The 21,587-nt window shown below is 45.9% G+C and overlaps 1 protein-coding gene across 1 annotated transcript in view; it reads left to right on the forward strand.

Moving 5' to 3' along the window:
- The window catches only part of LOC121001564, an 82,361-nt gene that overhangs the window by 33,347 nt on the left and 27,427 nt on the right, over positions 1 to 21,587 (forward strand). Inside the window, exon 2 of the mRNA XM_040432699.1 lies at positions 20,654 to 20,866. Within this exon, the coding sequence (XP_040288633.1) occupies positions 20,789 to 20,866 (78 nt within the window). The 5' untranslated portion in view covers positions 20,654 to 20,788. The remainder of the gene's footprint in view (positions 1 to 20,653; positions 20,867 to 21,587) is intronic.

Genomic DNA, 21,587 nt, shown 5'->3' on the forward strand with positions numbered 1-21,587 from the left:
GTAGTATATACAGTATACTGTCCTCTGTAGTATATATACAGTATACTGTCATCTGTAGTGTGTGTGTATATATATATATATATATATATAGTATACTATCATCTGTAGTATATACACAGTATACTGTCCTCTGTAGTATATATAGTGTATATATACAGTATACTGTCCTCTGTAGTATATATAGTATACTGTCCTCTGTAGTGTATATACAGTATACTGTCCTCTGTAGTATATATACAGTATACTGTCCTCTGTAGTATATATACAGTATACTGTCCTCTGTAGTATATATATACAGTGTACTCTCCTCTGTAGTATATATACAGTATACTGTCCTCTGTAGTATATATACAGTATACTGTCCTCTGTAGTATATATACAGTATACTGTCCTCTGTAGTGTATATATATATATATATATATATATATATATATATATATATATACAGTGTACTATCATCTGTAGTATATACACAGTATACTGTCCTCTGTAGTATATATACAGTATACTGTCCTCTGTAGTATATATACAGTATACTGTCCTCTGTAGTATATATAGTATACTGTCCTCTGTAGTGTATATACAGTATACTGTCCTCTGTAGTATATATACAGTATACTGTCCTCTGTAGTGTATATACACAGTATACTGTCCTCTGTAGTGTATATATATACAGTATACTGTCCTCTGTAGTATATACACAGTATACTGTCCTCTGTAGTATATATACAGTATACTGTCCTCTGTAGTATATATACAGTATACTGTCCTCTGTAGTATATATATACAGTATACTGTCCTCTGTAGTGTATATATACAGTATACTGTCCTCTGTAGTATATATACAGTATACTGTCCTCTGTAGTATATATACAGTATACTGTCCTCTAGAATATATACAGTATACTGTCCTCTAGAATATATACAGTATACTGTCCTCTGTAGTATAAATACAGTATACTGTCCTCTGTAGTATAAATACAGTATACTGTCCTCTGTAGTATATATATACAGTATACTGTCCTCTGTAGTATATATATACAGTATACTGTCCTCTGTAGTATATATATACAGTATACTGTCCTCTGTAGTATATACAGTATACTGTCCTCTGTAGTATATATACAGTATACTGTCCTCTGTAGTATATATACAGTATACTGTCCTCTGTAGTATATATACAGTATACTGTCCGCTGTAGTGTATATATACAGTATACTGTCCGCTGTAGTGTATATATACAGTATACTGTCCTCTGTAGCATATATACTGTATACTGTCCTCTGTAGTATATATACAGTATACTGTCCTCTGTAGTATATATACAGTATACTGTCCTCTGTAGTGTGTATATATATATACAGTATACTGTCCTCTGTAGTATATATATACAGTATACTGTCCTCTGTAGTATATATACAGTATACTGTCCTCTGTAGTATATATACAGTATACTGTCCTCTGTAGTATATATACAGTATACTGTCCTCTGTAGTATATATACAGTATACTGTCCTCTGTAGTGTATATATACAGTATACTGTCCTCTGTAGTGTGTATATATATACAGTATACTGTCCTCTGTAGTATATATATACAGTATACTGTCCTCTGTAGTATATATATATATAGTATACTGTCCTCTGTAGTATATATATATATAGTATACTGTCCTCTGTAGTATATATTTATATATACAGTATACTGTCCTTCAGTGTAAATTACTTTACACAGTTTAGTGTCATCTGCGAAAATTGATATTTTACTATGCAAGCCTTCTACAAGATCATTAATAAATATATTGAAGAGAATAGGGCCCAATACTGACCCCTTAAGTACCCCACTAGTGACAGTGACCCCTCCAGTACTGCCCCCTGTGGTACCCCACTAGTGACAGTGACTCCTCCAGTACAGACCCCTGAGGTACCCCACTAGTGACAGTGACCCCTCCAGTACTGACCCCTGAGGTACTCCACTAGTGACAGTGACCCCTCCAGTACTGACCCCTGAGGTACCCCACTAGTGACTGACTCCTCCAGTACTGACCCCTGAGGTACCCCACTAGTGACTGACTCCTCCAGTACTGACCCCTGTGGTACTCCACTAGTGACAGTGACCCCTCCAGTACTGACCCCTGAGGTACCCCACTAGTGACAGTGACCCAATCTGAGTGTGTACCGTTAATAACCACCCTCTGTTTTCTATCACTCAGCCAGTTACTTACCCGCATACAGACGTTTTCTCCCAGTCCGAGCATTCTCATTTTATATACTAACCTTTTATGTGGTACAGTGTCAGATGCTTTGGAGAAGTCCAGATATACGACATCCATTGATTCGCCGCTGTCAAGTCTAGAACTTACCTCCTCACAGAAGCTGATTAAATTAGTTTGACATGACCGATCCCTCACGAAGCCATGCTGATATGGCGGTATTTGCTTATTTCCGTTGAGATGCTCTAAGATAGCATCTCTCAGAAAACCTTCAAACAGTTTACCCACTACAGATGTTACACTTACCAGCCTATAGTTTCCAGGCTCTGTTTTTGGCCCCTTTTTGAATATTGGCACCACATATGCCATGCGCAAATCCTGTGGGACATTGCCTGTCAGTATAGAGTCTGCAAATATCAGAAAGAAGGGTCTGGTTATGACATTACTTAATTCCCTTAGGATACGGGGGTGTATGCCATCTGGTCCCGGTGATTTGTCTATTTTAATCTTTTTAAGCCGCTGATGTACTTCTTCCTGGGTCAGACAGGACACTTTTAATGGGGAATTTGCTTTTACATTCTGCATGTCATCTGACAGTTTATTTTCCTCAGTGAATACAGTGGAGAAAAAAATATTTAACAGCTTTGCTTTCTCCTCGTTGCTCTCTGCGACTCCCCCCTCATCACTCTTTAAAGGGCCGACACCTTCAGATTTATACTTTTTAACATTTATATAATTGAAGAACATTTTAGGGTTAGTTTTGCTCTTTGGCAATTAATCTCTCGGTCTCTAGTTTGGCCGCTTTTATTTGTTTTTTACATGTTCTATTTTTTTCCTTATAGTTTTTCAGTGCTTCCGTGCTACCCTCCTGTTTTAGTGATTTATATGCTTTCTTTTTGTCATTTATTGCTTTCTTTACAGTTCTATTTATCCACATTGGTTTCTTTTTGTTCCTTAACCCTTTATTCCCATACGGTATGTACCTCTGACAATGAGCTTTTAGGATGCTTTTAAAGATATCCCATTTTGTGGCTGTATTTTTATTTTTGAGGACTTTGTCCCAGTTAGTTAGGCCTATGGCCTCTCTTGGATAAATTTAGATTTTTTGAAGTTTGGTATTTTTGTTCCTCCCTGTAGAAATGCTCTTCTGAATGACAATTGGAAGGTTATTACTTTATGGTCACTATTTCCCAGGTGTCCCCCGACCTGCACGTCTGTTGTTCTGTCAGGTCTACTGGTTAATACTAAGTCCAGTATGGCCGTCCCTCTAGTCGGGTCCTTAACCATGTTATAAGGGAAAATTATATAATCTACCCAGCACCTAACCCAAACTTCTGTGAAGAAGTTCGGGTTTGGGTACCAAACATGCGCGATTTTTTTCACGCGCGTGCAAAACGCAACGCACCCGCACCTTTTCCCGCAACGCCCGTGTGAAAGAGGCCTAAGGACATATTAAAGGGTTTCTACCACCACATTTTGACCTATTTAGCTGTCAGACACCAGCGATCTGCCAGTGTCTGCTCTACCTCACCGTGCTATTGTAATACCTTTCTCTGCAGCGGTTACCCTAAAAAACGTAGTTTTATTCGTATGCAAATGAGCCTCTAGGTGCTATAGGGGCGTCTTTTCAGCACCTAGAGGCTCCGTCCACTCACCATTTCTGCCGCCCAGTGCGCTCCAGCCCTCCCCTCTGCTCTAGATTGACAGCCTACTCGCGCCTGCGCCGTGTGCTTCTGTATTCGGTGCAGGCACAGTGACTGCTGGACTGCGGCACAGTCGCAGTGAAGATGCCGGCGCAGGGAGACAGTCACTGCTCCCTGCGCCGAATACAGAAGCACACGGCGCAGGCGCGAGAATTTGGCCGAGATGGAGAGAAGTAGGCTGTCAATCTAGAGGAGAGGGGCGGGCTGGGGAGCGCGCTGGGCGGCGAAAATGGTGAGTGGACGGAGCCTCTAGGTGCTGAAAAGACGCCCCCATAGCACCTAGAGGCTCATTAGCATAGCAATAAAACTACGTTTTTTAGGGTAACGGCTGCAGAGAAAGGTATTACAATAGCATGGTTAGGTAGAGCAGACACTGGCAGATCGCTGGTTTCTGACCGCTAAATAGGTCCAAATGTGGTGGTAGAAACCCTTTAAATAGGAGCGGTATTAGCTTATAAAATCAGAAAAAATGATTATTGGGCTGATCTGCACAAAATATTATGTATTACATAAAAACAATATTAACGTATAGAGTCTAAATAGATAAAAATTTATAAATATTGATTTTTATATTTTTAAGGTATGTAAAAAAAATATATATATTAGTTCACAGAACCTGTATAAATATCTATATAAGAAATATTGGAAAGTTGCAATGCTATTAAAATATTATAAAAAAATATATATTATATATAAAAAAAACACCCATTTTTATTATCTTTTGTTTTTTATATATATATTCTACGTATTTTATTAATCATATTTTTCTCATCATTTCTGTAATCGTTTTTGTAAATTACACTAGACTATGGTCTCATTTATTTCATTTAGCCCTTGTCTAATTGGTGCATCCAGTGGCCTTGGCGTCTCTGGAGAGACCTGGAACCATTGTATGGATTATATGGTGTCATCTTGACTGGATGTCTCTCTCTCTCTGATGTAGAGGCACCGTGTCTGGAGAGGCTAGGTTTTTGGTGATGCTTCTGGATGTCAGTGTAACTCCTGGCTTGTACGGCCGATATATATCGGAGTCCGCACCTGCACTCGATGACTGACATGCCAGGTGATGCTTTATCGCAAAGGTGGTCCCATTTTTATTTGAAGAGAAATGTGTGCAATTGTTGGTGATAATCTTACCGCATAGGCAACGGCTATTTCCACATTTACAACCGCCCGTTGTTTTGGTAAAAGCGACCCGCCTGACCGAGCTATTTTTTTATGCGGTATTGGCTTACTCGGGGCAAGGAGATTCCGAATAGTCGGGCTCTCCTATAAATCATTCTAGGCTTAGAGGGTAAATATTTGGCGAGATATGGATCCTGCAGTAGGATATGCCAGTGTTTTGAAAGAATTGTACGCATGGTATTATTAGATGTATTGAGCTGTATTCGTTCAGTATGGATCCCTTGTCTTTGGGCTGTAGGCAGGTTTCTTGTGTGTTGTTCTACTATAGCCGTTCTTAATACGTTTCTTGGGGCAGCCTTTCTCAGTGAATCTTCTTTCGAGAATTTTTGCCTGGTTTTTGAAATCGCTGTCAAGGGTGCAGTTCCGTCGAATGCGTTTGTACTGGCTATATGGAATGTTTTCCAACCATTTCTTATTATGAAAACTCGAAAAATGAATATAGTTATTTGTATCAATGGATTTAAAGTAAGTTTTAGTGGCCAACCGGTTGTTTTTGGTGGAATAAAATCTAAAAACTCAATCTCACTTTTATTATAGTTTGGGGTAAAAGTGATGCCCCAATCTGTGTTACTTATAATATTGCAGAATTCTAAGGCAGTGTTTTTGTCGCCATCCCAGATGATAATGATATCATCAATATACCTCTTGTAATGGACAAGTTGTTGAATAGGAGGTACAGTATTCTGAATGTATAGCCTTTCAAACTCCCCCATAAAGAGGTTTGCAAAGGACGGCGCCACTTTCGTGCCCATGGCGGTACCACGGCGTTGGTGGTATGTCACACTATTATATATGAAGAAATCGTTCTTTAGAATAAAACGTAGACTATCTAGGAGAAAACCTACTTGAGGTGGTTTCAGATTGGGGTCTCCCTTTAGGGCAGTTCTAACACACTGTATACCCAAATGGTGTTGGATATTGGAATAGAAGGCTGTAACGTCCATAGTGAATAGTGCCTAGGAGTCTTTCAGTTCCCGGATTAACTGGCTAGAATCATGAAGGGAGCTGGGTAATGAATGCATCCAGATAATGTGAAAGGTTGCTTGTAGCACATTTCGTATTTGACACAATGGGTCTACCAGGGGGATCTTTTATATTTTTGTGTATTTTTGGAAGATGATAAAAATAGGGGGTGCACAGGGCTCTGGGTAGTAGGAAGTTTTTTCCTTTTTTCTTTATATAATTTTTCTCATAAGGATCCTTTATCGTTTTAGTAAGGTCTTTATTTATACCAGGAAAGGGGTTTTCAGACACTTTTTCATAATAAACGGTCATTAAGGATATTCAGTGCTTCCTTCTCAAAATCTACATAATCTTGGATAACTATCCCACCCCCCTTATCTGCTGGGCGGATAATAATGTTTTCGTTAGCACTGAGTTTCTTTAGGGCATTTTTTTCCATGTTTTTATTGAACACACCAGTAAACATTCATAGTGCAGGTGGAAAAAGTATGTGAACCCTTGGATTTAATAACTGGTTGAACCTCCTTTGGCAGCAATAACTTCCACCAAACGTTTCCTGTAGTTGCAGATCAGACGTGCACAACGGTCAGGAGTAATTCTTCACCATTCCTCTTTACAGAACTGTTTCAGTTCAGCAATATTCTTGGGATGTCTGGTGTGAATCGCTTTCTTGAGGTCCTGCCGCAGCATCTCCATCGGGTTGAGGTCAGGACTCTGACTGGGCCACTCCAGAAGGCGGATTTTCTTCTGTTTAAGCCATTCTGTTGTTGATTTACTTCTATGCTTTGGGTCGTTGTCCTGTTGCAACACCCATCTTCTGTTGAGCTTCAGCTGGTGGACAGATGGCCTTAAGTTCTCCTGCAAAATGTCTTGATAAACTTGGGAATTCATTTTTCCTTCGATGATAGCAATCCGTCCAGGCCCTGACGCAGCAAAGCAGCCCCAAACCATGATGCCCCCACCACCATACTTCACAGTTGGGATGAGGTTTTGATGTTGGTGTGCTGTGCCTCTTTTTCTCCACACATAGTGTTGTGTGTTTCTTCCAAACAACTCCACTTTGGTTTCATCTGTCCACAGAATATTTTGCCAGTACTGCTGTGGAACATCCAGGTGCTCTTGTGCAAACTGTAAACGTGCAGCAATGTTTTTTTGGACAGCAGTGGCTTCCTCTGTGGTATCCTCCCATGAAATCCATTCTTGTTTAGTGTTTTACGTATCGTAGATTCGCTAACAGGGATGTTATCATATGCCAGAGACTTCTGTAAGTCTTTAGCTGACACTCTAGGATTCTTCTTCACCTTATTGAGCAGTCTGCGCTGTGCTCTTGCAGTCATCTTTACAGGACGGCCACTCCTAGGGAGAGTAGCAGCAGTGCTGAACTTTCTCCATTTATAGACAATTTGTCTTACCGTGGACTGATGAAGGCTTTTGGAGATACTTTTATAACCCTTTCCAGCTTTATGCAAGTCAACAATTCTTAATCGTAGGTCTTCTGAGAGCTCTTTTGTGCGAGGCATCATTCACATCAGGCAATGCTTCTTGTGAAAAGCAAACCCAGAACTGGTGTGTGTTTTTTATAGGGCAGGACAGCTGTAACCAACACCTCCAATCTCATCTCATTGATTGGACTCCAGTTGGCTGACACCTCACTCCAATTAGCTCTTGGAGATGTCATTAGTCTAGGGGTTCACATACCTTTTCCACCTGCACTGTGAATGTTTACATGGTGAGTTCAATAAAAACATGGTAACATTTAACTCTGTGTGTTATTAGTTTAAGCCGACTGTGATTGTCTATTGTTGTGACTTAGATGAAGATCAGGTCACATTTTATGACCAATTTGTGCAGAAATCCAGATCATTCCAAAGGGTTCACATACTTTTTCTTGCAACTGTATCTCTCAGTGGGTATATAAGGTGTGTAATAGGCTGTCTCCACACATATCCCTCGGTGGGTATATAAGATGTGATAGGCTGTCTCCACACATATCCCTCGGTGGGTATATAAGGTGTGATAGTCTGTCTACACACATATCCCTCGGTGGGTATATAAGGTGTGATAGGCTGTCTACACACATATCCCTCGGTGGGTATATAAGGTGTGATAGGCTGTCTGCACACATATCCCTCGGTGGGTTTATAAGGTGTGATAGGCTGTCTGCACACATATCCCTCGGTGGGTATATAAGGGGTGTGATAGGCTGTCTGCACACATATCCCTCGGTGGGTATATAAGGTGTGATAGGCTGTCTGCACACATATACCTCGGTGGGTATATAAGGTGTGATAGGCTGTCTGCACACATATCCCTCGGTGGGTATATAAGGTGTGTGATAGGCTGTCTGCACACATATCCCTCGATGGGTATATAAGGGGTGTGATAGGCTGTCTGCACACATATCCCTCGGTGGGTATATAAGGTGTGATAGGCTGTCTGCACACATATCCCTCGGTGGGTATATAAGGTGTGATAGGCTGTCTGCACACATATACCTCGGTGGGTATATAAGGTGTGATAGGCTGTCTGCACACATATCCCTCGGTGGGTATATAAGGTGTGATAGGCTGTCTGCACACATATCCCTCGGTGGGTATATAAGGTGTGTGATAGGCTGTCTGCACACATATCCCTCGGTGAGTATATAAGGTATGATAGGCTGTCTGCACACATATCCCTCGGTGGGTATATAAGGTGTGATAGGCTGTCTGCACACATATCCCTCGGTGGGTATATAAGGTTTGTGATAGGCTGTCTGCACACATATCCCTTGGTGGGTATATAAGGGGTGTGATAGGCTGTCTGCACACATATCCCTCGGTGGGTATATAAGGTGTGATAGGCTGTCTGCACACATATCCCTCGGTGGGTATATAAGGTGTGATAGGCTGTCTGCACACATATCCCTCGGTGGGTATATAAGGTGTGTGTTAGGCTGTCTGCACACATATCCCTTGGTGGGTATATAAGGGGTGTGATAGGCTGTCTCCACACATATCCCTCGGGTATATAAGGGGTGTGATAGGCTGTCTGCAGACATATCCCTTGGTGGGTATATAAGGGGTGTGATAGGCTGTCTGCAGACATATCCCTTGGTGGGTATATAAGGGGTGTGATAGGCTGTCTGCAGACATATCCCTTGGTGGGTATATAAGGGGTGTGATAGGCTGTCTCCACACATATTCCTCGGTGGGTATATAAGGTGTGATGGGCTGTCTCCACACATATCCCTCGGTGGGTATATAAGGTGTGGTAGGCTGTCTCCACACATATCCCTCGGTGGGTATATAAGGTGTGATAGGCTGTCTGCACACATATCCCTCGGTGGGTATATCAGGTGTGATAGGCTGTCTGCACACATATCCCTCGTTGGGTATATAAGGTGTGATAGGCTGTCTGCACACATATCCCTCGGTGGTATATAAGGTGTGATAGGCTGTCTGCACACATATCCCTCGGTGGTATATAAGGTGTGATAGGCTGTCTGCACACATGTTCCTTTGGTGGGTCTATAAGGCAAGCGAGAGCGTACTGACACACTACAGAGGAGCAACTAAACACCAAAATGAACCAAGGGGCACCAGACTTGTGTCTAACACAACAGTTTAGAGATCCCCACTGCGTATGTGGCTCCGGAGCAGACTGACGGTCACTGCACCTCTGATGTCCATGCTGCATCGGCAGAAAAGTCTTCCGTTTTCCCAGCCATTTCGGAATTTGTCCTCTACTGAGAAGGCAACTCTATCCCAATGAGTCATGTTTTCTGCTTCATGGAACGAATGGACGTTGGCGTATCAGGCGAGAAACATCAGAGAACAAACATCCTGGAACCACTGCTGGAAGAACACAGGCTGAGCTGGAGGGGGAAGTGTAACGGTCTGGGTAAGGTTTTTGTGGTGTTCTCTGGGTCACTCATCCATATGGAGGGCACTCTGCCGCTGTCCTACTGTTTCAGGCAGACATGGGCATCGCTTTACTCGATCCTGCTTCATGCTGCCTGACTTGACCTCGGAACGGTGACCTGTAGTACGCACATACTGTGTCTGTCCCGACTTTGGAATGGTAACCTGGACTACATACTGTACCTGGACTACACATGTACTCTTCCTGCCCCGACCTTTGAACTGTGACCTGGACTACACATGTACTCTTCCTGCCCCGACCTTGAAACTGTGACCTGGACTACGCACATACTGTGCCTGCCCCGACCATGAAACTGTGACCTGGACTACGCACATACTGTGCCTGCCCCGACCATGAAACTGTGACCTGGACTACACGCATACTGTGCCTGCCCCGACCATGAAACTGTGACCTGGACTACGCACATACTGTGCCTGCCCCGACCATGAAACTGTGACCTGTACTATGCACATACTGTGCCTGCCCCGACCATGAAACTGTGACCTGTACTATGCACATACTGTGCCTGCCCCGACCATGAAACTGTGACCTGTACTACGCACATACTGTGCCTGCCCCGACATTGAAACTGTGACCTGTACTACGCACATACTGTGCCTGCCCCGACCATGAAACTGTGACCTGTACTACGCACATACTGTGCCTGCCCCGACCATGAAACTGTGACCTGTACTACGCACATACTGTGCCTGCCCCGACATTGAAACTGTGACCTGTACTACGCACATACTGTGCCTGCCCTGACCATGAAACTGTGACCTGTACTACGCACATACTGTGCCTGCCCCGACCATGAAACTGTGACCTGTACTACGCACATACTGTGCCTGCCCCTACCATGAAACTGTGACCTGTACTACGCACATACTGTGCCTGCCCCGACCATGAAACTGTGACCTGTACTACGCACATACTGTGCCTGCCCCGACATTGAAACTGTGACCTGTACTACGCACATACTGTGCCTGCCCCGACCATGAAACTGTGACCTGTACTACGCACATACTGTGCCTGCCCCGACCATGAAACTGTGACCTGGACTACGCACATACTGTGCCTGCCCCGACATTGAAACTGTGACCTGGACTATGCACATACTGTGCCTGCCCCGACCATGAAACTGTGACCTGTACTACGCACATACTGTGCCTGCCCCGACCATGAAACTGTGACCTGGACTACGCACATACTGTGCCTGCCCCGACCATGAAACTGTGACCTGGACTACGCACATACTGTGCCTGCCCCGACCATGAAACTGTGACCTGTACTACGCACATACTGTGCCTGCCCCGACCATGAAACTGTGACCTGGACTACGCACATACTGTGCCTGCCCCGACCATGAAACTGTGACCTGTACTACGCACATACTGTGCCTGCCCCGACCATGAAACTGTGACCTGGACTACGCACATACTGTGCCTGCCCTGACCTTGAAACTGTGACCTGTACTACGCACATACTGTGCCTGCCCCGACCATGAAACTGTGACCTGGACTACGCACATACTGTGCCTGCCTCGACCTTGAAACTGTGACCTGGACTACGCACATACTGTGCCTGCCCCGACCATGAAACTGTGACCTGGACTACGCACATACTGTGCCTGCCTCGACCTTGAAACTGTGACCTGGACTACGCACATACTGTGCCTGCCCCGACCATGAAACTGTGACCTGGACTACGCACATACTGTGCCTGCCTCGACCTTGAAACTGTGACCTGGACTACGCACATACTGTGCCTGCCCCGACATTGAAACTGTGACCTGTACTACGCACATACTGTGCCTGCCCCGACCATGAAACTGTGACCTGTACTACGCACATACTGTGCCTGCCCCGACCATGAAACTGTGACCTGTACTACGCACATACTGTGCCTGCCCCGACATTGAAACTGTGACCTGTACTACGCACATACTGTGCCTGCCCTGACCATGAAACTGTGACCTGTACTACGCACATACTGTGCCTGCCCCGACCATGAAACTGTGACCTGTACTACGCACATACTGTGCCTGCCCCGACCATGAAACTGTGACCTGTACTACGCACATACTGTGCCTGCCCCGACATTGAAACTGTGACCTGTACTACGCACATACTGTGCCTGCCCTGACCATGAAACTGTGACCTGTACTACGCACATACTGTGCCTGCCCCGACCATGAAACTGTGACCTGTACTACGCACATACTGTGCCTGCCCCGACCATGAAACTGTGACCTGTACTACGCACATACTGTGCCTGCCCCGACATTGAAACTGTGACCTGTACTACGCACATACTGTGCCTGCCCTGACCATGAAACTGTGACCTGTACTACGCACATACTGTGCCTGCCCCGACCATGAAACTGTGACCTGTACTACGCACATACTGTGCCTGCCCCGACCATGAAACTGTGACCTGTACTACGCACATACTGTGCCTGCCCCGACCATGAAACTGTGACCTGTACTACGCACATACTGTGCCTGCCCCGACCCGACCTTGAAACTGTGACCTGGACTATACGTGTACTCTGTCTACCCCAACCTTGGAATAGCTAGTTTGAATACGCATGTACTGTGCCTGCCCTGACTTTGGACCTGAGGTTGCACAAAATTTTTCCAGAAGAGTAAAAATACAATATAATATAATATAATGGCTGCCATGCAGAAATAGACAATTTTACATTTATCCTACATCATACACTAAACATAAGACTGCCTTCATAACGCTGCCATACATGGCGCCCCCCACCTTACTGCCATACACGGTGCCCCCACATCGCAGTGCCATACACGGTGCCCCCACATCGCAGTGCCATACACGGTGCCCCCACATCCCACTGCCATACACGGCGCCCCCGCACCGCACTGCCATACGCGGCGCCACCGCACTGCCATACGCGGTGCCCCCGGACCGCACTGCCATACGCGGCGCCCCCGCACCGCCATACGCGGCGCCCCCGCACCGCCATACGCGGCGCCCCCGCACCGCCATACGCGGCGCCCCCGCACCGCACTGCCATACGCGGCGCCCCCGCACCGCACTGCCATACGCGGCGCCCCCGCACCGCACTGCCATACGCGGCGCCCCTGCACCGCACTGCCATACACAGCGCCCCCGCACCACACTGCCATACGCGGCGCCCCCGCACCGCACTGCCATACGCGGCGCCCCTGCACCGCACTGCCATACACAGCGCCCCCGCACCGCACTGCCATACACGGCGCCCCCGCACCGCACTGCCATTCACGGCGCCCACACAAAACGCTGCCATACACAGCGCTCACACAAAACACTGCCATACACTCCATATGTAGTTGCCCCATTATAGAGTGGGGCATAGTTACGTATGTAGTGTCCCCATAACAGAGCTCCCAAGACTGTTCTGTAATTTTTCAAGAACTGCCCATTTCCTGATGTGTATTCACCTCAGATCCGGTCACCCCACCCAGGGGCTGATAGATCTATTAGTGCCCCTACTGCCCACAGCTCTTTTTACAAGAGGCTGCTTACCACACTAGGCCGCCACTTTACTGGCAGTATTGGTGGAGGTGGCGGTGTCACTGCACAGGTGTCCTCCACAGTGGTCTCTGAGTGGAGCAGCCACTCGAAATCAACAAAACAGAGCTTGATATTTAGCTCTGCTACATGCTCATTAAATACACAGCTTTGCTTTATACACTAACAAAAAGTTTGGGATATTTGGCTTGTTGTAGAAATTTCAAGATGAACCTAAAATGCCCTCTGACCTTTTACTTAATGTTCAATAGAGAAAAAGAATATCCCACGGCGCAAGAACCACCCAGTAGTTGGAATAGAATGAGGGTTCTTTTTTATTAAGCAAGCGGTACAACGCGTTTCGGGGATATACCCCTTCTTCAGGTACAAATGACTTGCAAGTCATTTGTACCTGAAGAAGGGGTATATCCCCGAAACGCGTTGTACCGCTTGCTTAATAAAAAAGAACCCTCATTCTATTCCAACTACTGGGTGGTTCTTGCGCCGTGGGATATTCTTTTTCTCTATTGAACTACTGGCTTTCTGAGGGATTCCAGGCATCCCTGAACAGAAGCACTCATCCCGGGCTGCATACCATCCGCCGTGAGGGGCTTATGCCAACCTGACATACGTCTACATTAGAGTTGTGCCTAATTTAGCACAACTCTACCAGGTGAGCCTCCATTTTTTGGAGATACTACTTATTACCTATCTAAAACGTTATTACCCTATGGTGCGCCATTTTTTTGTTCTACAGCTGAACGAAGCCTGCTTTTATTACTTTTACTTAATGTGACCTTCTCTAATCTTCTGGATGCACATGTCCAACTGTTCAATCTTTCAGTACTTTTTCCACAACTTGCTGTTCTCTAACAAGGAGCTTAACAGCAAAATTCACAACAGGTGTTTGATCCGTGAATTGCCCAATAAATGTCCTGGTCCCATTAGGCTGGTTTCACATGGGCGTTGCGGAAAAAAGATGCGGGTGCGTTGTGGGAACGTGCGCGACTTTTCCCCGCGAGTGCAAAGTGTTTTAATGCGTTTTGCACGCACATTAGAAAAATCTGCATGTTTGGTAACCAGACCCGAACCTGGACTTCTTCACAGAAGTTCGGTTTGGGTTCAGTATTCTGTAAATTTTATTATTTTCCCTTAAAACATGGTTATAAGGGAAAATAATAGCATTCTGAATACAGAATGCTCAGTAGAAGGTCAATTAAGGGTAAAAAAACTAATAATAATTAACTCACTTCCTCCAATTGATCACGTAGCTGCCGGTCTCCTGTTCTTTCTTCAGGACCTGTCAAAGGACCTGTGGTGACATCACTGAGCTCATCATGGTGATGGATCATGTGATGTATCATGTGATGAGCTCAGTGATGTCACCACTGGTCCTGAAGAAAACAGGAGATCGGCAGCTACGTGATCAATTGGAGGAGGTGAGTTCATTTTTATTTTTTAACCCTCAATTGACTTTCTACTTAGCATTCTGTGTTAAGAATGCTATTATTTTCCCTTATAACCATGTTATAAGGGAAAATAATACAGTGAATAGACTTTCATCCTAGCAACCATGCGTGAAAATCACACCGCATCTGCACTTGCTTGCGGATGCGTGCGATTTTCACGCAGCCTCATTCACTTCTATGGGGCCTGCGTTGCGTGAAAAATGCACAATATAGAGCTTGCTGTGATTTTCACGCAACACACAAGTGATGTGTGAAAATCACCGCTCATGTGCACAGCCCGATAGAAATGAATGGGTCCGGATTCAGTGCGGGTGCAATGCGTTCACCTCACGCATTGCACCCGCGCGGAGATCTCGCCCGTGTGAAAGGGGCCTTAGAATTGGTATTAAACAGTCGTCCTCATCATGCTGCTCACATTGTGACATCATGAGACCAAGACGACACCTAACAAATGATGAACGGTATCTCGCCATTGCGAGGCTTCAAGTAGGATGTTCTCAGACAGAAGTGGCCGCTGAACTTAGTGTTACCGAGTGTTATCAGCAGGTTGTATCAGATACAGAGATTGGAAGAGTCACAGAAAGGCAGAGAAGTGGATGTTCTTTGTCCACATCCCACACTGATAACTGCTTCATTGTGAACAATGCCCTGCGTAACTGGATGATGAATGCCACACAACTCCAGGCAAGTTTAAGGGAGTTGAGAGGCATCCAAGTGTCACGTCAGACCATTGGCACATCAGCGTGGTCTGCGTACTAGACGACCTGCAACGTACCTGACCTCAGGTGTCATCGCCCTGTATGGAGCATCTACGCTGGATGAGGGACCAGTGGGCCTCAGTGCTGTTCACTGATGAAAGTTGATTCACGCTGAACAGAAATGATAACCTCCGACGATGTTGGAGAGGACAAGGAGAGCGCTCTGCATCAGCCGCTGTTGTCACCAGGCGAGCCTTTGGTGGTGGTGGTGGTGGTGGTGGTGGTGGTGGTGGTGGTGGTGTTATAGTGTGGGCAGGTGTGTCTAGTCCATACAGAACTGCCCTACACTGTGTGAATGGTCCAGTGATAAGCCCAGACTACCTGAATAACATCATTCATCCAGTCAGTGTGCCTCTGCAGGAACAGCACAGGCCTCATTTCATCTTTAGAGGCTGGTAACTCTGTACCTCAGAACCTCAATTACCTGAGGGCCGCCCTTCAGGAAGAGTAGGATGCCATGCCTCAGCAGACAATAAGTCGCCTTGTGAACAGCATAAGACGTCGATGTCAAGCTAGAATTGATGCTCAAGGCCACATCACCAGTTATCGAGACCCTGATATTTTTTGTGGGGGTATACCCAGCACTGGGGTCGGCTTTTGTTTAAATAAATTGTTTAAGATAAGGAACATTTCAAATTTTTTAATAAATTTTATCCAAAAGCCAAATATCCCTAGCTTTTTGTGAGTAGTGTACACGTGCAGTGGTTGGGTTTGGGGTTGTCCCAGTGCTGCAGTGGGTCCCTCGGACACCGTTGAGGTGTCATCACGTGTTACTGCTCTCCTGAAAGGGATGGTAAGGCGTAGTGCACCCCAATGGGAAATAAGTCCAGAGAATCAGGGTCTGCAGTAAGCCATTGTGCTTCTTTACTGGAGGAATTCAGGTGCAAAACAATACAGGCGAGGCGGAGGGCTGGCTTCTCCAGTCTCCTCCCTGGCAGAAGAAGGGTTTGATGCTGAGGAAGGGCCTGAGCTAACTGTTCCTCTCTGTCTCAGAAGGCTGGGACCCTGGCCAAAGGCTGCAGGCCCCCCAGTATGTAGCTCAGTAGTCCGGGTGGGTCCTTAGTGACAGGGCTGGTGACCCATGGTCTGTGTCTCAGCGTCCCCATCTCAGAGTCTTCTTCTGGTCACTCATACAGACTAGCAGAGGCTTGCCCACCAAGCACTGGTCCTAACTGCAGAACACTAGGGGCTCTGGCTGCTCTCCTTATATATACAGTTTATGGCTGAACTTCTAGTGGGAGGGGTGGAGTGGAGAAACTCAGCCCAAACAATTACAAAGTTACCACTCCTGTCGGTCATAGACTTACATTAGAGCTTCAATGATACTCAATGGCAATGACACAGCAGCTTTCCCAGACACAAATACGTTTCCAGACATAACAACAGAGCTAAACTAGACAGTCACAAGGTCATTCTGTGGTTTGGGTGGTAACAAGTCTGGCTTTTCCCTGCCAAAACATGGTCTTCTTTAAATCCTATGGCACCTGTGGAAAATTACCAGCTTCTCATTCAAAGTCCCAAAAGTCTCTCTGTATTCACTAACCCTTTCCACAGAGCCTTGCAAATGAACAGGATATATATCACAACTATAAAATGCAGTTACACAATATTTAACAGTGCAAGTTAAACCTTTCAAGTGAAGTAAAGAAGTTTATAACTTTACATAGGGGAATTAGGCAAATATGCAGACTTCACATTACCCCTTCTCCAGGAGCGCTAAACATGCTCTATACATAAGGTACCTTCATATTCACCACAGTCCTACACAGAGCCTCATGTATTCCCTTAACTCCTCCCTCCCCACACATGGCTGATGACATGACTGTGACATCACCACAGGTCCTGTACCCACAATGTGGTTTAGTACAGAGCTGCTCCTGGTGATGGGCGGAGCTTCCTTTGTGCCATACCAGCACTCCGAACTACAAAAACACCATGTGTAAAAATATGCATTAGTCTTTTTCAAGGGAGTAAAATGGCCTGAAAAGGCGCCTATGATGCTTATACATGTGTTATTGCGACCTCTGCTTTTGACTTGTGGTTAGCCGTCAACTACATCGGGACTACTCCAGTAAGTAGCGGCCTGGTTGGTTGCCTGCAACAAAGTCCAGATCCTTGTACAGGGGTGGAAACCAGGGATCCACCAGGACAACGCCCTTAGGTTTAGCACAAAGTCTGGTTAGTTGTCATAGTGGGTCCACACCCACTGGCTGTTATACACACTGGGGCGGATGGGATCTTCCAGGAAGACAATGCGACATGTCACATGGAAAGAAAGATATTACATATTACCCGGTCCCCCTAATTCCCCAGGCTTGAACCTAATTGGCCGTATTCTCTCTATGGATCCCCCCGTGCAGCTCCAGCAGCTGTGGGACAATCTCATTGGTCTTGTTCTATCTATGGATCCTCCCCTACGACCCCTCGAGCAGCTTTCACACCACCTCGATGGTCATGTTCTCTCTATGGATCCCCTGTGCCCCCTCCAGCATCTGTGAGACCACTTTGATGGTAGTGTTCTCTCTATGGATCCCCCCAAGCCCCCTCTAGCATCTTTTGGGCCACCTTGATGGTCTACTCTCTCTATGGATCCTCCTCCACGCCTCGATGGTCGTTTTATTTTTATGGATCTCCCACCACTCCCCCTGCAGCTGCAGTGGGACCAACTCAGTTGTCGTGTTTGCTCTATGGCTCCTCTCCCACTCCAACTCCAGCATCTGTGGGACCATCTTGATAGTCTTGTTTTCTCTATGGATCTTCCTCCACGCCCCTTCCAGTATCTCTGGGACTACCTCGATAGTTGTGTTCTCTCTATGAATCCTCCCCCACGCACCCTCAAGCATTTGTGGGAACACCTCGATGGTCGTGTTCGCTCTATGGATACACCCTCTAGCAGCTTTGGGACCACCTCGATGGTCGTGTTCTCTCTATGAATCCTCCCCCATGTCCATCTTCAGCATCTATAGAATAACTCGATCATCGTGTTCACTTTATTTATACTCCCCCATCCCTCCCCAAACAGCTTCGGGACCACCTCGATGGTTGTGTTCTCTCTATGGATTCCCCCCCTCCCAGCATCTGTGGGACCACATTGATGGTCGTGTTTGCTCTACATGCCCCCTTTTGCAGCTCTGGGACATCCTCAATGGTTGTGTTCTTTCAATGAATCCTCCCCTATCGCCTCCAGCAGCTGTGCGACCTCCTTGATGATCATGTTCTCTCTATGGATACTCTCCCACCCCCCCTCCAGCAGCTTTGGCACAACCTCCATGGTTGTGTTTGCTCTATGGATTCCCCCATGCACTCTACAGCAGCTCTGGGACAACCTCGATTGCCGTGTTCTCTCTATGGATCCTCACCCACACCGACTCCAGCAACTGTGGGACCACCTCGATGGTCGTGTTTGTTCTATGAATCCTTCTGCACGACCACTCCAGCATCTATGGGACCACCTCAATAGTCGTATTTGTACAATGGATTCTCCCCCATGCCCGCTCCAGAATCTGTGGGACTACCTTGATGGTTGTGTTCGCTCTATAGATACTCCTCCACTCCCCCCTCCAGCAACTTTGGTACCACCTCGATGGTCGTGTTTGCTCTATGGATTCCCCCATGCACCCTTCAGCAGCTGTGGGACCACCTCAATGGTCGTGTTCTCTCTTTGAATCCTCCCCCACCCCCTCCAACATCTGAGGGATCACTTCAATGGTCGTATTTGTTCTATAGATCCTTCCCCACACCTCCTCCAGCAGCTCTGGGACAATCTCGATAGTTGGGTTCTCTCTAAGGATCCTCCCCATGCCACCTCCAGCATCTGTGGGACCACCTCGATGGTCGTGTTTGTTCTATGGATCCTTCTGCACGCCCACTCCAGCAGCTCTGGGACAACCTCGATGGCCGTGTTCTCTCTATGGATCCTCACCCACACCGACTCCAGCAACTGTGGGACCACCTCGATGGTAGTGTTTGTTCTATGAATCCTTCTGCACGACCACTCCAGCATCTATGGGACCACTTTGATTGTCGTGTTGCCTCCATGACCCTCCTCCACGCCCCCTCCTGCAACTGTGTGACCACATGATTATACTGAGCAATACGTGGTGAAGTGACCGCATGATGATTGTACTGAGCGATACGTGATTAAGTGACTTAATGATGATCGTACTTAGTGATACTTGCTGAAGTGATTGCATGATGATCGTACTGAGCGATAAGTGATGGTGACCAAATATTGATCGTACTGAGCAAATAAAAAAATTAAAAAAACATTTGCTGCTAAACCTGTAAGAATTTTGGCAGTCTCATAGAGTTAGAGGGGTTAATGAAGACTCATTCTGAACTCCCAGTGGTGGTCATACTTACCTGATCCCCGCTGCTAGGTGTGGTGTCTCTCGCTTCTGGGCCGAGTGTTCTTTGCCCTGCAGCGTAGCAAACAACATCCATCAGTGGGGAGGACACATGACCACTGAAGCCTATCACAGGCTTCAGCAGTAACCTGCTCCCCTTGTGTCATAACTGGTCACTTGACGCAAAAGGAGTGAGTCACCTTTGCAGGCTGTGATTGGCTGCATCGGTCACATGTCCCTCCGTCAATGGATGATGTTTTCAGTGCTGCAGGGAAAGGAAGAGCCAGCCCAGGAGCGCGAGATCAAGTAAGTATGATCACTGCCACGAGTCGGCTGCTCTGGAGGTCTGTATAGTCTTGGAAAAAAGGTTTAGAAATCGCTGCAAACTGAAAGTAGACATGTGGGAAATGTTAACTTTTACCTATTTTGCGAGGCATGCCTGTGATCTGAGGTTAAAAAACATTCTAATTTTAAAAATTGCTTAATTTTTTAATTTTCTGTAGATTTTCGATTTTCCTTAGAAATAAAATACATTGACCAAAATGTACTACTAATAAAAATGTGACCTAAAACAGCCTCCTAATTGTTTGTCTAGGTAATGGCCTTCAGAATGTGTCACCATGTAAAGTGAGGTCAGAGCTGATACCGTGGCTTATGGAGGTGGCCCCTTCTCACTAGAAGCCTTCTGCTCATCCAGCTCATCCATCTTCTCCTGAATGACCCACCAAGGATGGAGAAGAACTGGAAAGAGATCAGCAGGAGAATATTAGACCTCACCTTGGAGATCATCTCCCTGCTGAGCGGACAGGTAACCCCTTCCAGATTTCTATCCTCTTTTATTGTATTGCTTAAGAGGTCCGACAAGGAGAATCCATAGTAGGGACGAAGAGTCCTGAATGATGGCCTCCAGGTGCCAGAATGTGTGGTCACGTGATGTAAGGAGGAGCGGGCTGGGAACAAGAGGACGAGATGGCTGGAGTGTGGCCTGGGGGGAAGGATTTCTTAAGCACTATTACATTTACATTAACCCTTTCTATGCTGAGAATGTATCTGATAACTCTTGAAGGGAGTCACTGCAATAGCCAAGGACATATGAGATACCTCTTTGCCACTAAAGGCTGTATCTCAGACACAGTCACATCAAGACACAGTATATCAAAACCAATATAAGGAAGAAGAAAAGAAGCCTTCCCTTCCTCCCATCCCCCCCTCTACTCCTCCTGCCACCTTTGCCGATTGACTCCTTTCTAGATATCTGAAACCCTATTGTTCAGGGGAGGAAAGTATTTTAACCTTAGTGTTAACCGTATCTTTTCTGAAATGTTTTCTTTTGTCGATTTGTACACATACAGGGGAGATTTATCAAACTGGTGTAAAGTAGAACTGGCTTAGTTGCCTACAGCCACCAATCAGATTCCACCTTTCATTTTTCATAGCTCCCTTGGAAAATGAAAGGTGGAATCTGATTGGTTGCTATGGGTGACTAAGCCAGTTCTACTTTACACCAGTTTGATAAATGACCCCCATAG

This window comes from Bufo bufo, chromosome 5 (genome assembly GCF_905171765.1).
Source record: "Bufo bufo chromosome 5, aBufBuf1.1, whole genome shotgun sequence".
NCBI classification, from domain to species: Eukaryota; Metazoa; Chordata; class Amphibia; order Anura; family Bufonidae; genus Bufo; species Bufo bufo.